We start from the raw sequence: 19759 nt of genomic DNA on the forward strand, positions 1-19759 counted from the left end.
AAAGCATACTCTTTACTAGGCACAAGGACCCAGTTCTAGTCATCACATGGGAGCACTAACATGGGGGGGGGAGCTTCAGGAGGATTAGAGAAATGGCTATGATATCTTTCTCCCACTTTTCACCATCTATCCTGCAAAAAAATAAAAGAGTCCGCTGGGAGCAGTGGGTTTGGCCAGGTGCACAACCACTGTAATAAACTGCAACCATAATTAATTGATTAATTAATTAAAGTTTAAAAAGTGCTTTCCCTTTGTGTCCTTGACTAATTATTATTATCATTTGCCATGGTTATTGATTAATAGCATCACTACTTGCTCCCAACCCCCTAGCCTAATTCTTTTAAATTAATGAAAGAACAAGAATGAAACAGAAAACTGGTGAGGAGTGAACGTTGGAGAATAAGAGAGGCACATAGAGCCACATATGGGACTTGTTTTCTGTAGGACTAGAATAAGAACTATCATTTCTTAACTATTACAGATGGAAAAAATGCAGCTCAAAATAATTCTAAAGAAGCACACCTCTTAGGAGGTTCGGTGAGCAGTTTTGTAAGTATAGTAAAGAAAATCTGAAGTAAACAAAAATATAACTGTTGATTAGCCATTTGGACAAACACAAAACTACAAACTATGTGTATAGATAGTCACTCACTTTAAGAGTAAACTTGGGTGGCTAGTATTTATTTATACAGAGCACATTCCTTGTAATGCATCTTTTCTTCTCCTTACAATTGCCTTGCATTTCACTGGATTCTATGTCTTAGGGGAAGTTTTCTTAAATATGCTGATACCAATGACAACATTGCAACCATAAGCCCAATTTTAAATTCTAGATAGCCAATAAATTCCATGTGGAGCATAAATTTTAAGTAGAAAGAAGTTTTTCCATCTTGCTAAAAATGTGAACATATAGGTAGTTTGCATATCAAAACCAAGGCTGGTCCAATATCAAAAAGCAAAAAAGTAAGAATGACAGAAGGATAACAAGGAACATACATGAGTGAAGACAACCAGAGAAAGACTTTAGGGAGTCCAGAAAGCTCCATCTAGAGAAGGAATCAATATTCAGTTGTAGCCTGATTTCAAAGATGTGAGAATGTAGATTCACTGTTGCTACCTCATACTGGTTTTCACTATTAGGTAGATGCTATTAGAGACTCACAAATGTTCAAGTGTGACAGCAAAGCTAGCAACCAAAACCACTACAGGCCAGACAAAACACAGCTGTTGTCCAGAAGAACAATAGTTTTGAAATTGTGATTTGAATGGTGTGATTAGACAATTATAGGGGGGAAAGACACTCACTGAATATACATAGCAAAACTTTCTGGTTTATGAGAGGACTTTGGGGAATATTGCTGAAGGACCTGAGTCAGTGGTGGGATTGGTATGCAGACACCTATCATGGAAAAATGAGAAACTATATAAGATAGTTATAAGAAACAAGAAACTTTATAAGATAGTTGTGACAACAACTATCTTATAAAGCATAGCTTAAACAAAATTTCAGAATATTTGGTGTTTTGCTTAATGAGATTTCCATTTCCTTTTGATGATGATCTGACCACTTCTGAACAGCTAATAAAACATTCATGGAAAGATACTCTTGCTCCTTAATTCATAACTAAGGAAGCTTAATGATCACAGTGTATGTGCATGAACTGATGTTCAGTAGTAAAAATATGCCTTTTTTGGAGTCAGGCTGTAGCACAGCGGGTTAAGCGCAGGTGGCGCAAAGTGCAAGGACCGGCGTAAGGATCCCGGTTCAAGCCCCTGGCTCCCCACCTGCAGGGGAGTTGCATCACAAGCAGTGAAGCAGATCTGCAGGTTTCTATCTTTCTCTCCCCCTCTCTGTCTTCCTTTCCTCTCTCCATTTCTCTCTGTCCTATCCAACAATGACATCAATAACAACAACAACAATAACTACAACAATAAAACAACAAGGGCAACAAAAGGAAATAAATATTAATATATACATACCTTCTTAAATATTTCATTTTAACTATATACATATATGGGGATTGGGAGGGAGGGAGACACAACAGAGCACTACTCAGCTCTGGTTTATGATGGTGCTGGGGATTGAACCTGGCATCTCTGAAACCCCAGAAATGACAGTCTGGTGTTGAAACCACTGAGCTATCTCCTACATTAATATACTATTTTTATAAACATTAGAAGACTATATTCATGCTTTTAACATGACTAGCATAATATTCCAGTTGTAACTCTTTTATAATATAAATTTCTTATGATTATTCATTCATCCATATTCAGTCAATAACTGTTTCCTGGTTCTCTACTACCTATTTACACTCTCAGACTCTAATACTGGCACTGAAAACCCTATGAAGAAAACTTAAGAGAATTTAAAATCTAGTAGGGGTGGAGATAGATGATAAAACAGTAAGAAAGAAATACATCTGGGGCCAGGTGGTGGCGCACCTGGTTGAGCACACATGCTACAATGCGCAAGGATCTAGGTTCGAGCCCTGGTCCCCACCTGCAAGGGGAAAGCTTTGCAAGTGGTGAAGCAGGGTTGCAGGTGTCTCTCTCCCTCTCTATCTCCCCCTTATCCATTTCTAATGGTCTATCCAATAAATAAAGATAATTTTAAAAAGAAAGAAATACATCTAAAATGTATTCTGTTATTCTGGTAGGCAACCAGAAATAATTTCTACAGGGTAAACTAAAATAAGATAATTCAAATGAATAGCTTTAACTTGGTGCTTGAGGCAGCCTTTCTGCAAGAAAATAAAGGCATGTGAAGCCAGCAGTGGCCACAAAACCATAAAGGGAAAGAACAAGGAGCCACTATCTTAGGCAGATTGAGCCTGGAGGGTCTATGAAACTGAAACAAACTTAGTGTAGGCAGAAATGGTGTGTGAAGCCCAAGAGACAGACAGGTTATGTATATCAGAACACAGCCTTTACTTTACTCACAGCATGTGCTGGGCCACCAGTGGAGGATTTCAGAGGCAGAACAAACTGTCCTAATTCTTTTCCTTGAGAACTGCCCTGGGTGTTGACTGACAAAATCAGAGAAGCAGCAGTAAGGCTGTTGAAGAACTGAGAGAACCTGGATTGACTGATGGCCAGTGACAGACTGGGTATGTAACAGGAGATCTTCCTTATAACTGTGGGAGAAAGGTGGCCCACTTTCACATACCTCAAGCAAATATAATAACCTAAATAACCTGGGTTAAGATAGCTTCTTTGGGGCCAGGTGGTAGTACACCAGGTTGAGCGCACATATTACTAGTGCACAAGGACCCAGGTTAGAACCTCTGGTCTCCACCTATAGGAAGACAGCTTTGCGAGTGGTGTAGCAGTGCTGCAGGTGTCTCTCTGTCTCTCTCTCTTTCTATTTCCTCTCCTCCTCTCAATTTCTGGCTGTTTCTAATAAATAAAGATAACAATTTTTTTTCCAAAAGATAGCTTCTTCAAGTAGCACCAGGGATATATTGTTAACCATTGTATTTATTATTTTAGTTTAAAAAGTGAGATATAAAGTACATAATAATGTGTTGGGTATGTTCCCATTTTGTGGGAAAAAAAATGGTAAGGTGCTTGTTTATGCAAAACATTTCTGGAAGGACAGAGAAGAATGTAAGGGCAATAATTGCCATTGAGGAGGAGAATGGGAATGAGATAGGGGCAATTTTCTGTCTGTAAGCTATGATGTTGGATTGTTTATCATAGCCTGCATACATATTTTTTGAACTGAGACTCTAGATAACAGGGTTACTGGAATAGTGTACTGCTTTGTCATATACACAACCCAGGTTCAAGCCTGGCCCCCATCATACTGAAAGAAGTTACAGTGCTTTTCTTTTCTTTCCTCTTCTGTTCTCTTTTCCTCTCTTCTGTTCTCTTTTCTGCTCTTCTCCTCTCCTCTCCTATCCTCTCTCCTCTCCTCTCCTCTCCTCTCCTCTCCTCTCCTCTCCTCTCCTCTCCTCTCTTCTCCTCTCCTCTCCTCTCCTCTCTTCTCTCTCTGTCTCTCCCCCACCCTTTTTCTCTTTCCTTCCCTCTTTCCATCCCTCCTTTTCCTCTTCTGCTTCTATCTCTTCAACTGGAAAGAAAAAAAACCTAGGTAACAACAGATTTAACTTTCATGCACATGTGGATTAGGTTCATGTTTTTCTGTCTTTCATCATTTCCCACAATGCCTCATAAATTATCTTGACTATATTCAGTGTTTATGAAGAAAAAAAAAAAAGAAAGAAACCAAAACCAACTGTTGAGAAGACAAAGACCTCAACGATAATGCTACTAAGTATCATAATTACAATGAGAGGCAGCAAACAGGAAAAACAATGGACCAGAAATCAGTACACTTGTATCAATCCTGCATCTTCCAACAGCTGTGTGATTTGGCTACTAACACTAAGCTTTGATTTGTTCCATTTGTTTAACATAACAGCCAGGATTGAGAGGTAGCTCAGTGTGTAGAACACATCTTAACATGTATATAATAAATAAAACCATGGGTTTGACCCCCCAGCATCACATGACAGCCACACGGGGAGAAACAAAGGTAACGCCATGGATACTGGAGTAATGCCTTTGTCTCTCTCTTAGTTTCTCTCTCTTTATTCTTCTTTCTCTAAGTATATATAAAATGGGGGGGGGGGGAAATAGTCAACCTGGAAGAAACATGCATACATATGATCTTAGGCTCCTTCACTGATCCTACCTTAAAAGACAAGATAGTATAACACACCACTTTAGAATTGTGAAGATGAAATAAACCATTAATATAAAATGGCATGTAAGTTAAAGTTACCTACTAGAGTAGCATACAGTTTATCCCTGATTTCCTAAGATTTTACAGAGTACTTGAAATGTAAAGATTCAAGTATCCTCTATTCCCTTTAGCCAATCAATACTCCAAGTCACACACATGTTTGGTATAGGGAAAATATTTTGAATGCATTTTGCAGTCTGGCATCATGGACAAATTATGCCAACTACTCCCACTTACTTAGTAACTAAGAGGAACATTGCCATCAGCATCTACTAGGGTCATGCATATATCACATCATTTACTTTTAACCACCATCCATGAAAATTATTTCTAATATATATGAGAAAAATGCAGAGTGGCTAAATGAAGTGTTAGTGCAGATGTCAAAAAAAGAGCTTTACTCCAAGGCTTATATTTTAAAACAATTTACCATTTAAAAATATCTATGCTTTCCATTCCTGCCCTATTTAAAACATTTATTTATTTGTTTTTCTTAGTGGTTTTGTAATATTAGTTTACAAAATTACAAGATGACAGAGAAATAATTCCATACTGTTCCATACTGTTCCACCACCAGTTTTGTGTCACCATTCCCTCCACTGGAAACTGCAGTGGTTCTCCCAAGGTCACAGATAATGATTGACTATTATTTCTCTAATGATCTATCTATCTATTGATCTCTTCATCTAGTTATAATTTTGCCCATTTTTCTATTTATGCTTCCTTTTTCATCATTTTACTTATTTTTTTGATCAGCTCTGGCGTATGTTGGTGTGGAGGATTGAACCTGAGACTTAGGAGCCTCAAGCTTGAGAGTCTTTTTGCATAACCGTTATGCTATCTACCCTCAACCCTTTGCTTCTTCTTTAAGTCATACTTACTTACTACTACTACTACTTACATACACCTACTACTACTATTTCTGAATGTCTTTCCTTTTTTCATCTCTCTCTGGGTCTTGATGGAATTGGATTTCAGAGCCCTAGTCATCTTCCTCTACCATTTCTCCCCCTCTAGGAGTATGGAACAAAATTCCTTTTGGGGTACAGAAGATAGCTACCTAAATCCATTTCAAAGCTAAACCTTATTTGTATTTGGAAAAGTCAGGCTGGATGTCTGACAAGTGCTATATAGCTGACATTTACTGAATGCTGCTTCATGTCAATCCTAAACTAAGCATATATGTGCATTCAATAAAGTAACTAAAATTAGCTCATTTCATTGATTTTAAAGTTGAAGACTGGGCAGATCCTGCCAGATGTAATACAGGTAGCTCAATTAAATATTAACCTCAGAGTAATGATGAATAATTTTCTTATCATAAATATGCCTCCAAATTTTGCATGATATATATTCACACCAAAATAAATATATTTATTATTTATCTGAAATTCAAATGTAACAGGGTGTTCTGTATTTAAAAAAAAATTAATTATTTTGGTGTTATCTCTGAAACTTCACCACTTCAGACTTGTAAAGAGACAGAGAAAGAGAGAGTAAGAGAGAAAGGAAGAAAGAGAGAAAGAGAGAGAGAGAGAGAGAAAGAGAGAGACCACAGTGCTTAAGCTTCTTCCTGTGCAGTGGGGGATGGGTTTGAAACTGGGTGACCCATATGCCAGTACAGATGTACTACCCAAGTGAGTTATTTTGATGGCTCAGAGTAGTGTGTATTTTTACTTGCTATATTTTATATACTGATTCCAGTGTCGAAGTAGCAAAGCTAGAACTCAAACAGAAGTCTGTGATTCCAGTGCCCACATTCTAAATCACTTTATTTTTGATCTTCCCAAAACAGAGATGCATTGATAATGTCAAGATCCTCTTTGAGGAGAATAAGGTTTCCAGATTGAAAGGTATTCTCATGGAAGAACAGTTGGAAAGAGTGCAACATATATTCTGAAAATACCTTTTTGTTTTTTTCAACCCAATGTGGACAATAAGAATTAGTGTCTAACAAATATTATTGAGATGTGCTTAATATTTCACCTTGACAATTTGGGAGAAGTCTCAGTGAATCATCACCTTTTTCCATAGAAGTTAACATCAATTTCCAAAGTATTCTTCAGTATATGTAACTGTGTTTGTACACATGTAAGCATCTTTGTTCAATATTCACACTGAATTAAGTGATATCCTAATTTTGCTTTTAATTCTTATGCTCTCTATTTACTGAATTAAGCCATAAACCAGTTTTCCCATATTTATTTAAAATAAAAAAAATGAAAAACATGTCTGGATTTGCATAGTTTAGCCATGCTTTTGAATAATATAATAAAAATCTTCAAAGAGAATTCTGAATTATATTTGCCATAATCCATAGTTGGTTTCTCTTGTAAGTAAGCCTTGCTTGTTGGGAAGCAGCTGGTATAGAACATAATAAAGTATATTTCATAATTTTAGAACTTAAGGAAAACACAAATTCTAAGTGATTTTGTAAATTACATGCAGTGTTTTATTCAACACCCGAGAAAAAATGATCAATTATATTTAATGACTGTGGGCATGATAAAAAAAAAAAAGCTAATGTATACAACTAAAAATTTACTTCTTGGGTAACATCTGGAGTTCTTCTTTTAAATGGATTGGAAAAAAGAAAAAGTTGATCCCTGGGAAACCTTGACATTTAGAGAGAACACCAGGCATGACATTTGTTTTCTGTCATTTCCATGAATTAGACAAAGCAATGGGGACACACTAAATAGAAAAGTTTATTTTTTTAATCCAAAACACTCTATATAAATTAATAAATTAATCTAATCTAATTGTTACTGGGTTGTTTTTTTTTTAATTTAATATAAACAGGGAGATTTCCAAAACATAGTTTTGGGAATCTACACAGAATGGCCACTTTTCTGTTGTGCTCAGTGAAGAAATAAAGTAAAAACAAAATAAAATATTGTCTAACATCACCATCCTTCTATAATAGTAACAGAAAAATAAAATCTCAAAATAAAGAACTGCTTCCTAAGGAAGGATCGGCTAGCAAGAGAATACATTCTAGTCCTGTACTGATTGAGAAAACACTGTCTCAGAAAAGCTGTATTTTTAAAAGAGAAGTTTCCACTATTTGATATTTGCTAAACACAAATTAAGTTAAGCAAGTTGTTAAAAGCATTGGAAAATATTCCAGTTTCAGAATTACTTATATGTTCCTTCAAATTGTCCTTAAAATATTTTTTCATTAAAAGTGATTAACTTGATGTTTATCTGCTACATAATAAAATTACTAAAAAGCAAAAATTAATAAAACTGCTAGATCTCCTCTTATCCTTACTTCCCGATATATTTTTCAACTCTTTTTTGATTTTTATATTTTCAGTACAAACTACTAATTTTTAACTATGAAGTTTTGGGAGAAAAAGAATATTTAACTCTCTTACTTAAAAAAAAAATACTGTGATTAAAAATAGGTTTACAAAGTGATAGGGCAGGGGCCAGGTGCTGGTGCAACCAGGTGGTTGAGTGCACGTTACAGGTTATAGGGTTACAGGGTATAGGTCTATATCACACTGACCACCAAAATTCTGTGCCCTTACCCTCCTAATGGTAACCACCATAGTTCTCACAAAGTCCTAGAGACATTTTATATATATTCCCCTCCACCCTAAAGGCATGTATTTCATTTCTGTAGATTCCACATATGAGTAAAACCATTCAGTAGTTGTCTTTCATCTCTACTCTTTTCAACTAAGCATATCAACTAGCGCTTATTCATTTTGTCTTACTAACTTCCACCTTGCTTCCCTCCCTATCCTTCTCCATTTCCAACCCATACACAAAAAGTACATGCATGACATCACAATTTAGAGGTGCATCAATTTTCAGTGCCTACATTCCTATGACTATGCAGAGATTTTTGCCTTTTTATCTGTGCATTATGCTACATTTGCTTTTTGGAAAACTTGTGTTTTCCATCAAGTTAATCAACTTTTTTTTTTTTTTTTTTTGCTGTCATTTACTTTGTTCTGTAAGCTGATCTCTAACTCATCTCTACTCTCTCCCCAGTGAATGGAAATCTCTCCATAATGGCCCAACAATCCACTATTCTCTCAGTGACACTATTGGAAGCACTCTTCCTGGAATTCTCTATCCTCCACTCCAGTCTGAAATGGTTGGTATCTAGTTCCTATGTAGTTGTTGTCATAGGGCTGGGCTCCTGTACTATCATCCTGGAGATGCCTTTTGCCTCTCTATTATTCAACTTCCAGGCTATTAGATTCCCTTCCTTCCCTTCGGTATGTGACTAATTAAAGTGCCTAAGTGAGGAGAAAGGGAAAAATGCCCACAGTAAAGTGTGTGTGTGTACCTTCTACTTAATCCTGTCAGTTTCTACATAGGAATCTATTGTTCTCAATTTAATCAGATTTCTTCAGCCTACAGTTTCTGTGGTACTTTTCCAAGACAAGAGTTATGATAGATGGGGGCCAAAGGCAGGTTGGGGTCTCAGGAGGCCAGTTATTGATTTTTAGAAGTTGTACATGGATCTTCTGGTTCTTATCTGTTGCCCTCAGAAGTAATGTTTCTAATTTATGAATACTTTTTATCCTCTGTAGGGAAAAATCAATCCATTTTATTTTTTCTTGCCTTCTGGGTCTGTAGGCACTTGTCTTCAAACTTTGAGAGTTTTGAAATAGTTAATAAGACTACAAACATTACTGCTTTCAGATTTTTGTTGACTTTATGAGGGCATCCTGTCTCTATGTACCCATGAAGATCTGTGAATTCTATTGTCATTACTGTATCCTTCAGTAAGATAGTGCTAAAGCACCTTAAAATTCTGAGTTATGTATGCTTTTGCAATATGCAATTAAAAATCATTGTCTCAGAGATCATGTTGTGGCAAGGAATTGATAAGGTATATGTAAATCTCCTTTAAAACACTTCCCAGTCAATATCAGTGTTTAAATCCTGAACAAATTTCTGGACCATCTGCTTTAGGATGCCATAGTGGTAAAAAAAAAAAAAAAAAAAAGCCCTCAAATACAAGACATGTGTGAAGCAGGGCATGAATGCAGTGGAAACCTTACAGTTCCACTGCATACACAATACACTGAAAACCTTATCAGTTCCATGTAGTGACAATGAAGAGTTCTTCCCCTCAAAGCACTATTTCGTATCTTTCTAACTACTAGGTCTAGTTAACTAGATAGCAGTCTTTCAATTTATCATAGGAAGTCTTGGACAAAAACTATAATTATGAGCTTTTAGAAATTAATTCCCTTGCCATAAATTATTGGGGAGCCAGGGTCTGGAGTAGGTCCTATGGCTTGCTATAAATACCTTTGTTTGCCCTAGTGGGTTCCTTAGTTGTAGAGTTAAAACTGACCCTTGAAATTGCACCTGGGTGCAAGGAAGAGATTATTATGTCTGGTTTGGACATACATATAACCTTATCTGATTTACTGGAATCAAAATCTTGATTTGTTAGACCTGAATGTTTGAAGCTGGCTGCCTTGGGTACTACTTCACATTCTAACATTTAACTGCAGGCCATAACTACTGCCATGTCATGAGATGAATCAGACTAGAAAGAGAAGGACTCTACCAGTTCTTCCTTGAAAAACTTGACACTAAGTAGTTCAAGTAATCTACCTAGTAAAACCAAGTACCACAAAACCAGAAGATCAGCCTCTACTAACATTTTACTAAATGTTTTTCCATCAGATCGTAAGAGGTTAAATTTTATCAAATAAATGTTCAGTGATCTATTGAAGTATAAGATGTTGCTCAGAAACCTTAGTTAAAATCAAAGATAGAAGAGCAACTGTAATGCAGATTAATGAGGAGGAAGCCACCTGGCTTAGCTACTCATGTTTTCTGAATTACTATGGGAAAGTAACTAAACAAATTCAATAAAATCTCTTATTTCTAAAATGAACACAATTCTTGAATTCTAAACCCAGCAACCAGGCATGATCTAACAACAAGTTACAATAATTGAAAGGTGTTGCTTTAAAAACATCATTCTGCTCCAGAAGAGCACCCCATGGTTAATTTCAGGTTATTATGACAACATTAGCCTCCCTGAATTTCAACAAACTCCATCTTCAAAGCAAAAGCATTCTCTGCTCCCTTTAACTCTCATTTTTTAATAACATATAGCAGATTTTCTTTCTTCCTTTTCTCAGTACTAGCTTACTAGGAATGGTAGTATGGATCAGGATTTTTCCTCCCAATGTTCAAATACTAAACAGAAGCTTTAGAACATCATGACACAGAATGTGAGCTCAGATCTAGAGGGATGCAGAGGTCACACAGGCTCCTAAGCTAATTATGGCCCCCAGATCACATCAAATTGATAGGGGTTACAGTCAACAATATTTATACTCCTTTCCCATATTAGGGAGCTACTCTCTTCCCTGATCCAGCTTTCTGGTCCTTTTCCAGCCATGACATCATCTCCTCAGAGATCCAATAACTTGAATCCACTGGCATATCAGATTTCAGGCTCAGCAGCAAAAAGAAAAGGGAAAAAACAAACAAGCAAACAAACAAACTAGTATAGCCACAGGCCCTTTGGAATTTCACTAAAATATGCCTACTAGATATCTACAAAATGGAAAACCCCCCAATTCTTTGTCTGCACTATTCTAGACTTTAGGTCCATGATTGTTCAACAATTTGTTTGGCTTTGTATGTTAACACTCTTGTCAACCACCAGGTTCCAGATGCTAGCATGATGCCAACCAGACTTCCCTGGAGAGTCAACCCCACCAATGTGTCCTGGAGCTCTGCTTCCCTAGAGCCCTTCCCCACTGGGGAAAGAGAAAGACATCCTGGGAGTATGGATCAACCTGTCAAAGCCCATGTTCAGCAGGGAAGCAATTACAGAAGCCAGAACTTCAACCTTCTGCATCCCACAATGACCTTGGGTCCATACTCCCAGAGGGTTGAAGAATAGAAAAGCTATCAAGGAAGGGGATGGGATACAGAGTTCTGGTGGTGGGAATTTTGCAAAGTTGTATCCCTCTTATCCTATGGTTTTGTCAGTGTTTCCTTTTTATAAATAAAAAATTAAAAAATAAAATAAAACATGGTAACTGCAAAGCTGCCCTTAAGACCAAGGCATAATTGAAGTAGAACAAGAATATATTGTGATATTGGGAATTAATTTTGACACAACCAAACCACTGGCACTTTAATCAAATGAAGATGGGCAAATAGTGTAATGATGAAGACATGGTTTGAATCATATTCAAACATCACCAAATGTCACCTCATTAGGAGTATAGTTTGGTCAACACACTAAATTATTTGTAGAGCCTATGGTGGGAGGGGAAGTGTTAATTTAAAAATATCAACAGAATCTTAGAAATTCAGAAATGATCTGGAGAGAGGTGGGGGGGTGATAGTTGAATTAGACAAGAATCCCTGCCCCCCAAAAAAAATAATCACTGTAACTTTGACAACTTTTAGAATTTAATGATAAAGCCAAAGGTAATCAAAGAGTGAAACAACTATTAAAACCAGTGTAGTCTATAGAACTACCTTCCAGAGGGAGTCAGGTCTTTTCCTATAATTTCCTTTCGAGTAATGGATGATGGTGTATGTTCCTTTACAGGAGGCACAAGTTAGGAAAAGGATGATTTCTTGTAAATGAAGGGTAGGCCTTTTCAAGATATCCAGAGAAGGCTTCCCTACCCCCACCCCCCAATAGAAGTCACCTCCATATGTGGAGAATGAAGAGTATCTAGATTTTGGATCCTGTCTAGCAATAATCTTTTATCAAGGAAACCCATTCTTCAATAAACCAGGGCAAACATGTAGAGGAGAGTTGATTCTGTGATGTGCATCACTTCCCCTCATCATAACATACCCCTCCTCCCTCTTAGTGCATCAAGCTGGTCCCTATTGCATTCCTTAGCTAGGACAAAAATCCTTAGTTTGATATATTTACTATAGAGTTTTTACCTCTGTAAATTCTCCAGACATGATGCAACCTAATTTCTTTCTTTCTTTTTCTACTAATCTGTTTGATGCTAATCTGTTAGCCTGATGAAGAACCTAAAGGGAGTATGGATTTTTCCCCCTGTACCCTTAGCAACTCTCTCGCACCAAAATCAACTCCAGTGGGAAGACAGAACCAATATAAGAAAAAGAGTCCTGGAGATAATTTTTAAAAAAAATCTTTGTACTACAAGATTCACTTTATGAAAGCCACCTACCTGATTTTCTCATGTGCCAGGGTTATGTTTAGTACAGAGTTTTGTTCTTGATATTCTGACCCCAATATTTCAAATCTACCGTCCTTATGATCTAGATAAAAGATGAATTTATGAGCTGTTGCATTTTAATGAACTTTTTCAAATGTGATCAGGAATTTTCCTCATATAAATCTTTGAATAGGCAGATACAAATGACCCAATCACCAGAATCTCCTTCCCAGCTCAAGACTTCATTTAAAGAATAAAAAGGATCTAGGAAAGAATGACAGTACCCAAAACTCTCAAGGAAAAATTCAGGTTACAAAGGGGCATTGTAATGATTTTTCTAAGGCTCCTTTGTGTAGACACTTGATTCCTAGAGGGAGAAGTGATTAACATTTACCTAACAATGCTACAGAAAGAACAAGCAAAACCTTGGAGAGAATCAGAGTTGATGGTGCCTTTAACATTACTGCAACATGTTTTAACAAAGCACTGAATTTGGCCCTCACATTTTCTTTAACATATGTATGGTTTAACATCTCCTAGTATAAGAAGAGATTTACTCAAAATGCATATAAAACTCACCTGAATCTAGCTCAGTTCTTGGATTCCTTTTACAGAAGAAATACCCCCTAGAAACCCCCCATCCCCATTTCTAAAATTAACACTGCTCAGATATTTTTAAAGATGATTTTAAAAGATGACTCTCAGAGTGGAAGAGACTTATCCAAGCTCACTTTGAAAATCAGGCTAGAGCACAACATGTCTCATCCCTCCCCCCGACCCCTCACCAGGGAAAGCACAGAGAACTAAAGGCCAATGTTTTCATTTTCCAGCTGTTTGAGAAATTGATTTTATTTTTTTGTGCCAAAAAGGCTAGGGCACAACATAGTTCGTCTAAATCCAACTAGAGAAGTCACGGTTTAGTCTCTACTCTCATTCTAGTCCTCAATATAAGCCTGAAGGACATTACCACTGATAATATATTAACCCACAACAACAAAGAAATAAAAGGATCTGGCTGAGAGTTTTCCCATCTATACTTTACAAAGCAGCATGTCAAGTCAAGAAAAAAAGTGATCCTATCATTATCTACAGATTTATGAATAGGATCTATACTTGCCTTACACAAGTTACCAAGTAAGAAATGTGAAAGTAATTTATATATGAGGTATAACTCGATCCACAGGAGACATGTGGAAATATTTGACAGAATTAGACTCAGTCAACATCTTTTTATACTATATGCCCCAGATTATAGACTATTTGCCTTTTAAGAAACTGATTTCAAAATGTCACTTCTGTCAAAGGCAAAGAAGCCAGCTGGGACAGACAGCAGGAAAGTCTGCACTGCCCCCTCATGGCCAGGAGTCTCATTATAGGTTTCCAATATTAGATGCTTAATAAATATACATCAAAATCAGATTTAATACAATTCAATAATAAGTATATTCTCCACCAAATGTATATATATATTCTTCTAAAAGATATGGAATTTGTGTCCTGCCCATTTTATCTGCTTCAGGATTTGATGTAAACAACACTATCTGGAAGACACATATTTTTAAAGAAGGTAACAGGGTGTATTTTACTAGTTTAAATAATGCTTGTCTATGGCCATAACACCCTGAACACACCCAATTTCGTAAGATAAATAATGTCTATGTCAATATGAATCATAAAGGATTAGAAAATTCAGTGGTTTTTTAGAACTTAAAGTTGTTTGATCAAAGAAAACTTTTAAGAAATTGTGTTAAAATCAAAGTAAAGAGTATATAATCCTTCTAGAAGTACTTTGACACTTGCTTCAAGTGAAGGACAGAAATGAACAAGCCACATTAAGAGGGAGCACTATAAATGAATCAACTATTTAAGGTAAACTATCAATGATGCTTTTAATGGTCAGTGAGACAAGTTATAAATATAAATAATTAAAAGTCTTCAAACATGTTCTAATTCCAAATTCCTGACAAGGGATAATAATTATACATCAGGAGTATCTCCAGTTAAGGGTTCCTTTTTTGGTTTCTCTGGGTGTTCCATTGTACTTCTTCCTCTTCTCCTTCCCCTTCCCCTTCCCCTTCCCCTTCCCCTTCCCCTTCCCCTTCCCCTTCTCCTTCTTCTTCTTCTTATTATTAAATATTTTGTATTTTATATGAAAAGTCAGGTAATCAAAGATGTTATTTACATGATTAACAGGAATACTGTTAATAAAATCATGTGATTTTAAGTGCTAAAACATACTATCAGATATGAGTAAACTGAATGAGAATTTTGATTATTAATTTTGGAGTAAAACATATACACCGGTTATGAATGCATATTCCTATTTATTTTACACACATCTATAACATAACTGAGCTGATTACATTTAGGTTACAAGACCTTAGCGTTACTCAGTTTACTTCATTTAAGAAACAAAAATTACTAGAGAAAGATTGAGTGCAATAAAATTAAATTTCCTCTCCTATTGATTTTCTATTAGCTATTTCTGTTTTTCAATTTCAAAGGACAACATAATCCTTGAAGTGTTATGTCTTGTGACATATGGAAAGCTTGAATACAGTCTTGAATACACACCCTGGAACTTAGCAAGCACATATATAACTCAAATATATAATTGAAACAATTACATAGTATCATGTGATTGTATATTAAATGCAATTCTACCAGGGGTTTCTTATAGTTTTATGTTTCTTGAAATTTTGCAATATATATATATATAAAAGTGTTTGGTTTCCTCTTGCAGTGATGTATATCAAGAGAATCTCTACTCAGTAACAGAGAAGATATTTAGCACTTATGCCAGAGTCTAACATTTTATAGAGCACACTTACACTTCTGGATGAATTAATAATAGAATGCTTAAATTATCACTGGCATAGGTAGGAATTAGTGGATGGTCTGTTAATGTCCCAAAACCCATGGTTACAGTTCTTATCAAAATAAAATATAAAAATGCGTGCCAGCACTCCTGATCAAAGGTGATTTTAGAGCCATGTTAAGAGCCACATTCATGCACACACACACATTTAGTTATTTAACAACTGAATAAGCCATTCAGGTCTATCACAGTAGGTGACAGTAGGCATCATTCTACAGGAGGTCTTACAACAGCGGCAGCAGAAACTAATATATATCCATGCAAGTCATATTAACAGGGATGTGAAGACACATGTTTCTGACTAAAGCTACAGCTTATAGATATTATGAGGAGAAAAGAAGCCCCATCTGAGAGAATTCACTAATGAGAACTACTAGAGAATTCACAACTAGAGAATTCACTAATGAGTCGGTTTCTTTTCACTTTACCTCTGCCATATTTTGAGGGAAGCTACTAGAGAATTCAACAACTAGAGAATTCACTAATGAGTCGGTTTCTTTTCACTTTACCTCTGCCATATTTTGAGGGAAAGCTGTGATGACCAAAATTTTTCAACAACAAATGACAGCAAAAAAGGGACTGAAAGGGTGAAAGCCCAGTGTGCCTCTACACCTGTAAGGAGGCAGAAAATATGAGACTCAAGCATTCTGGCATGTTCTCAAATCTCTTAATCTCCATCATAGCCATCTCTATCTGCAGCCCTAGAGTTCTGAGATCCTATGATTCTATTATTCCATTTTTAAACCTGTGGAGTGGGAGTGTTTCTGAGTACCCTGCTAACACAGATGGTGGTGGGAAGAATCCCAAGAATATGTTGCATGTAGTAAATGCCCATCTCACTACGTAATCACTCCTTTCATATCTCACATGAACAGACGTTAAATTGTCTTATAGACAGTCGCAAGAAGATAAGGTAATTAATGCCAGCACACCATCAGCACATGCATATGTAAGGGGCACAGAAGAAACAATTCTTCCCTGCTATACCTGGGGCTAATGACTTTCAAGAAGACAAGAAACAGTTTAACAGGACCAGGCCACTATTTTATATCAGCTTTATATATGTGGAGAGAAGAAGGGAAGCAAGAGGAGTTAACTGAAGGTTGAAATTACACAATACCTCTGTATTTCTGATGTTCTAAAAATACACTACACTGACAAACCATTTGTCAAGGCAATCTTTCTGAAACTAAAAACAAGATCAATATGCTAAACAATGTCCCACAGTCACCTCATTTTAAACATTGCTTTGCCTTTCTTAGCCACAAACCATCTCTTTAAAAAGACCCACGCCCAGCAATCTCTCCATCTGGAATCCAGGTACCATCCCTTTCACTTGATCTCACCTGATTGTCACAGAACCATTTAATACACCCTACTTCTCAGTCTGTCATTAAGCATAAGGCACTGGTAAGAAGATACCTTGTTAATGCTAGCATCCAACTGGCAATATAATATAATATAATATAATATAATATAATATAATATAATATAATATAATATAATATAATATAATATAATATAATATATATATTTTTTTTTTTTTTTACCTTGGTCTCCTTAGCAGAAAACTCTGAGGAGTTGGAAATTTTCATGGACTTTGACCGGTGGGACTGTCGCCGGATAGAATCCTCCCGGGAGTATTTCACAGAACCCGAGGTCCTCACTCGCACCTTGCCGGTACTCTGAACACTATTGACGCCAATCATTTTGAGGGTCGACGGGGGAATGGGTTTGGAAAAAAATAAAAAGGCACTTTCTAACTGCAGCGAGGCTCAAATGCTAGAGGAACTCTGTCACGGTGTGCCTGAGCAGCTTGGAGCACAGAGATCTATCTGCCTTAGCTTAAGACACACCAGACTGCCTCCCCCAGCATTTTCAACTACCCTGTTTGCAGGGAGTCTGATTGTTCCAGGCACTGCTCACGTCACTGGCTGCAAAAAGGAAAAAAAAATGCAATCCCACCCCTGCTACTCGTCTCTCTTACACACACACACACACACACACACACACACACACACACACACACACACACTATTCACAGAGTGGAACAAAATGGCAATTGGCCAGAGAAGCAATTCATTAACATTCTAAATAGCAGCACCATCTCTCGTTATATTGTGCAGCAAGCTCATTAATATTAACAAAAATAGACATTCGACAAATAAAAGTCTCAAGTAATCTGTTAGGCACCATGTGGGGTGGGGACAGAGCTAAAATTCCAAAAGGAGGAAAAATACAGATGGGCATCAAAGGCTATTAAAAAGACAGGTGCCACAAAGGTATCTCAAAGATGATTTATCTTCTTCTGTAGTTGCAGGACATATAATGTTTAATAGTAATTCAAATTATAATGCTTTCTGAAAAATGCAGTATTTCTTCTGGCTTTAGAGTACTGTAGTCAGATATTTAAAGAGAAATTAACTCAGCTTGTATGAGAAATCGAGACTAATATTATAACAAGTTTGAAAAAAAAGTCAGTGAGCATACATTAACTTTAAATAAGGCTTAAGGTGAAATCAATAAAGTCAACTCTGATTAATAAGGAACAAACAGCTTTTCTAGTAGCTGTAAGGACTGTCAATGTACAAAAATATGTACTGACCACCTAGTAATTATCAATTGGTGCTTATTAGGAGACTAGGCAATTCAGGTTGCTGACATGTGAGGCTAATTTTGAGTATAAGATTCAGGATTGCATTACCTCACTTATCTGGCAATCCAGGGTACAGCAGGTTTGTATAGAATCATATTTTCCAGAAAAAAAAAGAGGTCCATGTAAACCCAAATATTTTTTTTGTATTTTTAAAAATTTATTTATTTATAAAATGGAAACACTGACAAGACTATTGGATAAGAGAGGTACAATTCCCACCACCAGAGCTCAGTAAAAATCCAAATATTTCTAAATAGCTTGTAAGATAAAATGGGAAGAGAAATACCTCAACCTGTCCCAACCTGTCCACTCCTCATATTTGAACTATTGTTTGATGACTCAGAATTGCAAAATTTATATAGCACATGGCAAAAGACTGAAGGTTTGTTAGCATTAAAAAAATAGGTTATTGGAGAGTTTGGAGATCTCTTTTTCAAGAACGCTTTGAGTTTCACATCTGTAACATCACTGGCAACTACTGAGTCCCTCTCCATCCAGAAACTTTGAAACTATTGAGTAATTGTCAAAGTAAACTAAAAAATAAAACTATAGTGACTTCATACTTCACAAAGCACATGCAAAAAACATATAAAAGTGATATCCTATAATATTATGATAAATCTGATAGTTTTGGCATCTACGTAAGTCTAAGTAGGCAAATATCTCATTTTCACACAAGAAAGCTAGAAGTAGAGTTCATCATGTAAAAGGAAAGCTGAGTTAAAATTTCAGAAAGCACTAGGTAAAATAAAAGACATGAGACCTCATGTCTCATGTCTATACCCACACCTCAGTGTGGTTATAAATACAGAGGTCTGGTTTGAAGTTACGCATCTTTTGGATATTTGCCAGTCATTATACTGAGGAGTTAGAACACATATCCTGATGGACTAAATTTCCTTTCTCCACCAAAAAAAAAAAATTATATAAGAGAATGAAAGCCATGCACTAGTAGAAACATAAATCAAATCTATAACTTAATGTCTAGGAAGTTTAGCAGATAAATGCCATCTTTACCCAAAGTAAAACTGATATTATAATTCCTGTAATGCCATTAGTGACAATAACTTTCATCTGTTAAACACAGCCTATTTTATAGAAATAACGTCTATTATCACATTGTGATTCCTAATTGACAGTTTTGTGAAGTGGAGTGAGGTGACATACAAACCCCACTTCAAGATGAGAGGTAAACTCAAAAAGGAATAACATTCCAGTACTCAAACTCACAGTCTCAGCCAGGCCACAAGCCATGCTATATCTTCTACAGATGGTGTTTATTTACAAAGCCCTTTTATTTCCCATCTGGATTGAACCTTTTCACA

General features: G+C 36.3%; 1 protein-coding gene across 11 annotated transcripts in view; it reads right to left on the bottom strand.

Moving 5' to 3' along the window:
• PSD3 (pleckstrin and Sec7 domain containing 3) overlaps nt 1-19759 on the bottom strand; it is a 551235-nt gene that overhangs the window by 119952 nt on the left and 411524 nt on the right. Inside the window, exon 1 of one of the 11 annotated variants that reach the window (XM_060181532.1) lies at nt 17329-17678. The exons of the other annotated variants lie outside the window; for them this stretch is intronic. Coding sequence (XP_060037515.1) covers nt 17329-17487 — 159 coding nt within the window. The 5' untranslated portion in view covers nt 17488-17678. Of the gene's footprint in view, nt 1-17328; nt 17679-19759 lie in introns of those variants that run through there. 11 annotated transcript variants of the gene reach the window in all.

Source organism: Erinaceus europaeus, chromosome 2 (assembly GCF_950295315.1).
Source record: "Erinaceus europaeus chromosome 2, mEriEur2.1, whole genome shotgun sequence".
In the NCBI taxonomy this organism is placed as follows: domain Eukaryota; kingdom Metazoa; phylum Chordata; class Mammalia; order Eulipotyphla; family Erinaceidae; genus Erinaceus; species Erinaceus europaeus.